The 3,094-nt window shown below is 44.7% G+C and overlaps 1 protein-coding gene across 1 annotated transcript in view; it reads left to right on the forward strand.

The window, feature by feature from the left end:
• EMH_0081510 (ABC transporter, putative) overlaps positions 1-2,431 on the forward strand; it is a gene marked incomplete at both ends in the record, with an annotated part of 2,595 nt that extends 164 nt beyond the window's left edge. The window contains 2 exons of the mRNA XM_013500394.1: positions 31-365; positions 601-2,431. Coding sequence (XP_013355848.1) covers positions 31-365; positions 601-2,431 — 2,166 coding nt within the window. The remainder of the gene's footprint in view (positions 1-30; positions 366-600) is intronic.
• Positions 2,432-3,094: the final 663 nt, after the last annotated feature.

Raw genomic sequence — 3,094 nt, forward strand, 5'->3', positions numbered from 1 at the left:
TTATGTATTATGTTTGTGTTTTGAATTCAGATTATGAATATGAAAGCTGAATTGGTGATACCCATAATTCATGTTATGGATAGCTTCGTTGGGCCTATAGCTGATCTACCCTACACTCTCTCAGCTCTTATAGAGGGGAGCATCTCCCTCAACAGAATACGCGGTTATATATTTAAACCTAAAATAAAACAAATAAGAGATGCAGCACAAACAAATGCATATCGACACAGGCCTGAGGAAGAACCGCTCCTTAGGAGGGCACCAGGAGAAGACGTAGAAGATAATCAGCTGCTGCTGCAGCAGCAGCAGCAGCAGCAGCAGCAGCAGCAGCAGGATTTGATTGAAGTGGCAAGAAAAATGCTCGAGTAAGGCTGCTGTGAAAGCGCCGTTTTTTTCGTTGCTGCTGTTGTAGATGCAGTGTAGAATTTCCTCTTTTTCTGTTTTCTTTTTTTTTCTTGTTTCTTCTCTCTCCTTTCTGTTTTTTCTTTTGTGTTTGTCATCTCTGTGATATTTTTTTTGGGTTTTTATTGATTGCTTTCTCATAAACTATTTATATTTTTCTCTGTTCTTTTTTCCTTTTCTTCTCTCTGATCTGAACAGAGCTGTCAACGACCCACGAGTGAAGGTTCGTTTCCTCTCTGCATCTTTCTCGTGGTTGTCTGCATCAGCAGCAGCAGCAGAAGCATCAGCAGCAGCAGCAGTAGCAGCAGCAGGAGCAGCAGCATCAATTCCTTGTGCTTTTCCGTCTCCTACTGTGTCGATCTATCCATCGATTGAAGCAGAGAGAATTCAGCTGTCTCTGCAGCATATTACTCTCGATATAAAAATAGGAAAAACGGTTCTCCTCACGGGGCCACCAGGAAGCGGCAAAAGCACTCTGCTGCAGGCAGCGCTACAAGCTGAGAGCCTCTGCATGACGGCGGGTGCATGCTATATCAACAGGGGTTTGGGTCTGGATGATCTGCTTAAAAACAGCAGCAGCAGCAGCAGCAGCAGCAGCAGTCAGAAAGAAAAACAGCAGCAGCAGCAGCAGCAGGGTGCTGCTGCACCAGTGGGGTATGTGCCTCAAGACCCTTGGTTGTGTGGAGGAACGATCCGAGAGAATATTTTGCTGGGTGAGGTTTTTCACGAGTGTACATACACCGCAGTGGTAGCTGCATGCGAGCTAAACAAAGATTTCTGCTGCTGGAGAGATGGAGATCTCCGTGTTGTTGATGAGGGGGGGCTCAGTCTCAGCGGGGGGCAGCGCGTTAGAGTGAATATAGCCAGAGCTGTGTATAGTTGCAAGATGCATCAGATGAAAATTAAACAACTCAAAGAAAAAGCAAAAGAATTGCTGAAAAATAAAACAAAAAACATGAAAAATGATATATATGCTGAGGTGTATAGGCAGCTCGGTGCCGATGCCACCGACGCAAACAAATTCAAACTTGAAACAGAAAAAGAGAAACCGAGAGAAAAAGAAGAAACAGTAGAAAAAGAAGAAACAATAGAAAAAGAAAAAACAATAAAAAAAGAAATACCAGCAGAAATCCCCCAAGCAAAAGAAGAAAAAGAAGATGATGATCGTTTCGGGTGTATGTTGTGTTTTGATGAATGTTTTAATAATTTAGATATTACCGTCGCATTTCATCTTTTTTGTAATTTGTTTGGCACTAATGGACTTCTATCGGACTCTGCTGTTTTAGTTTCTCTCAATGATAGCTCCTTAATAGGACTCATAAAACAATACGCACATCAACAGCAACAACAGCAACAGCAGCAGCAGCAGCAGCAAGAGCAACAGCAGCAGCAGGAGCAGCAACCGCAGCAAGAAGAACAACAGCAACAGCAGCAGCAGCAGCAGCAACAGCAACAGCAACAGAAGCAGCAGCAACAGCAACAGCAACAGCAGCAGCAGCAGCCGCAGCAGCAGCAGCAGCAGCAGCAGCATTCAGGTGTAGAAGGTTCAGCTTGTGTTTCGTCTTCTCCTCAATTTGTTTCTTTTTCTGCTCGCCGCATGAAATTTGAAATATGTCGGTTGGTGGATGGGCGAGTGGAGTGGCGAGGAGATGACGAGGAGTTTATGGATTTAATAAAGAAAACAGAAAAAATAAAACAAGAAAAACAAAAACAAAAGGAAAAACAAAAAGAAAAAAAACAAAAAGAAAAAGAAAAAGAAAAAGAAGAAGAAGAAGATAAAGGAACTCTAGGAAGAATCGAAGATATTTTAGCAGCAAGAGAAGAAGAGGAAAACAAAAAAGAAAAAAAACAAACACAACCAGGTGTACGTACACCTGAATCTCCATCATCATCCTCATCAGCTTTCTCTGCTAGTAAAGCCGATGATATTTCATTTAATTTATTTAAACCCCCCACCACCCCCAGGACGCTACATACACCGGAGGAGACAGCCAGCGGGTTGGTGGCGTTCTCTTCTTACTTATGGTGATACAATACACAAATACCTGATTCATACTCTTTTTCTCTTTCTGCTGCTGCTGCTGCTGCTGCTGCTGCTGCTGCTACTACTGTTGCTGCTTCTGTTGCTGTTGCTGCTTGTGCTACTGCTACTACTGCTGCTGCTGCTGTTTCTGATGCTACTGCTTCTGCCGCTGCTGCTGCTGCTGCTGCTGCTGCTTCTGCTGCTGCTATTACTACTGTTGTTTCCTTATCAGCTTAGTCTATGGGTGGCTGCTGTCAGCTGTGCATGGGTGCTAAACCCTAAACCCTAAACCCTAAACCCTAAACCCTAGTAACCAAACCCTAACCTCTAAACCCTGCGGGCTTAGGTTGTTGTTCTCCTTTCCCGTTTACAAGGGCTGTTGTGTGTTATCTTCCCCTTCTTCTGCTGCTTCTGCTGCTGCTGCTGCTGTTGCTGTTGCTGCTGTTGCTGTTGCTGCTGTTGCTGTTGCTGCTGCTGTTGCTGCTGCTGCTGCTGCTGCATTTCATTTGTTACAGGTACCTGAAGCAGGCGGGGCGAGCGCTGTCCGTTTTCTTTTTTATCGTTTTGGTTCTCAACAGCATTTCAGATGTATTGAGTGACCTCTGGCTCGCGCGGTGGACAGGCCTTGATGCCTCCAACAGCAGCAGCAGCAACAGCAGCAGCAGCAGC

The sequence above is a fragment of the Eimeria mitis genome, genomic scaffold, assembly GCF_000499745.2.
Source record: "Eimeria mitis Houghton genomic scaffold, Emh_scaff5351, whole genome shotgun sequence".
NCBI classification, from domain to species: domain Eukaryota; phylum Apicomplexa; class Conoidasida; order Eucoccidiorida; family Eimeriidae; genus Eimeria; species Eimeria mitis.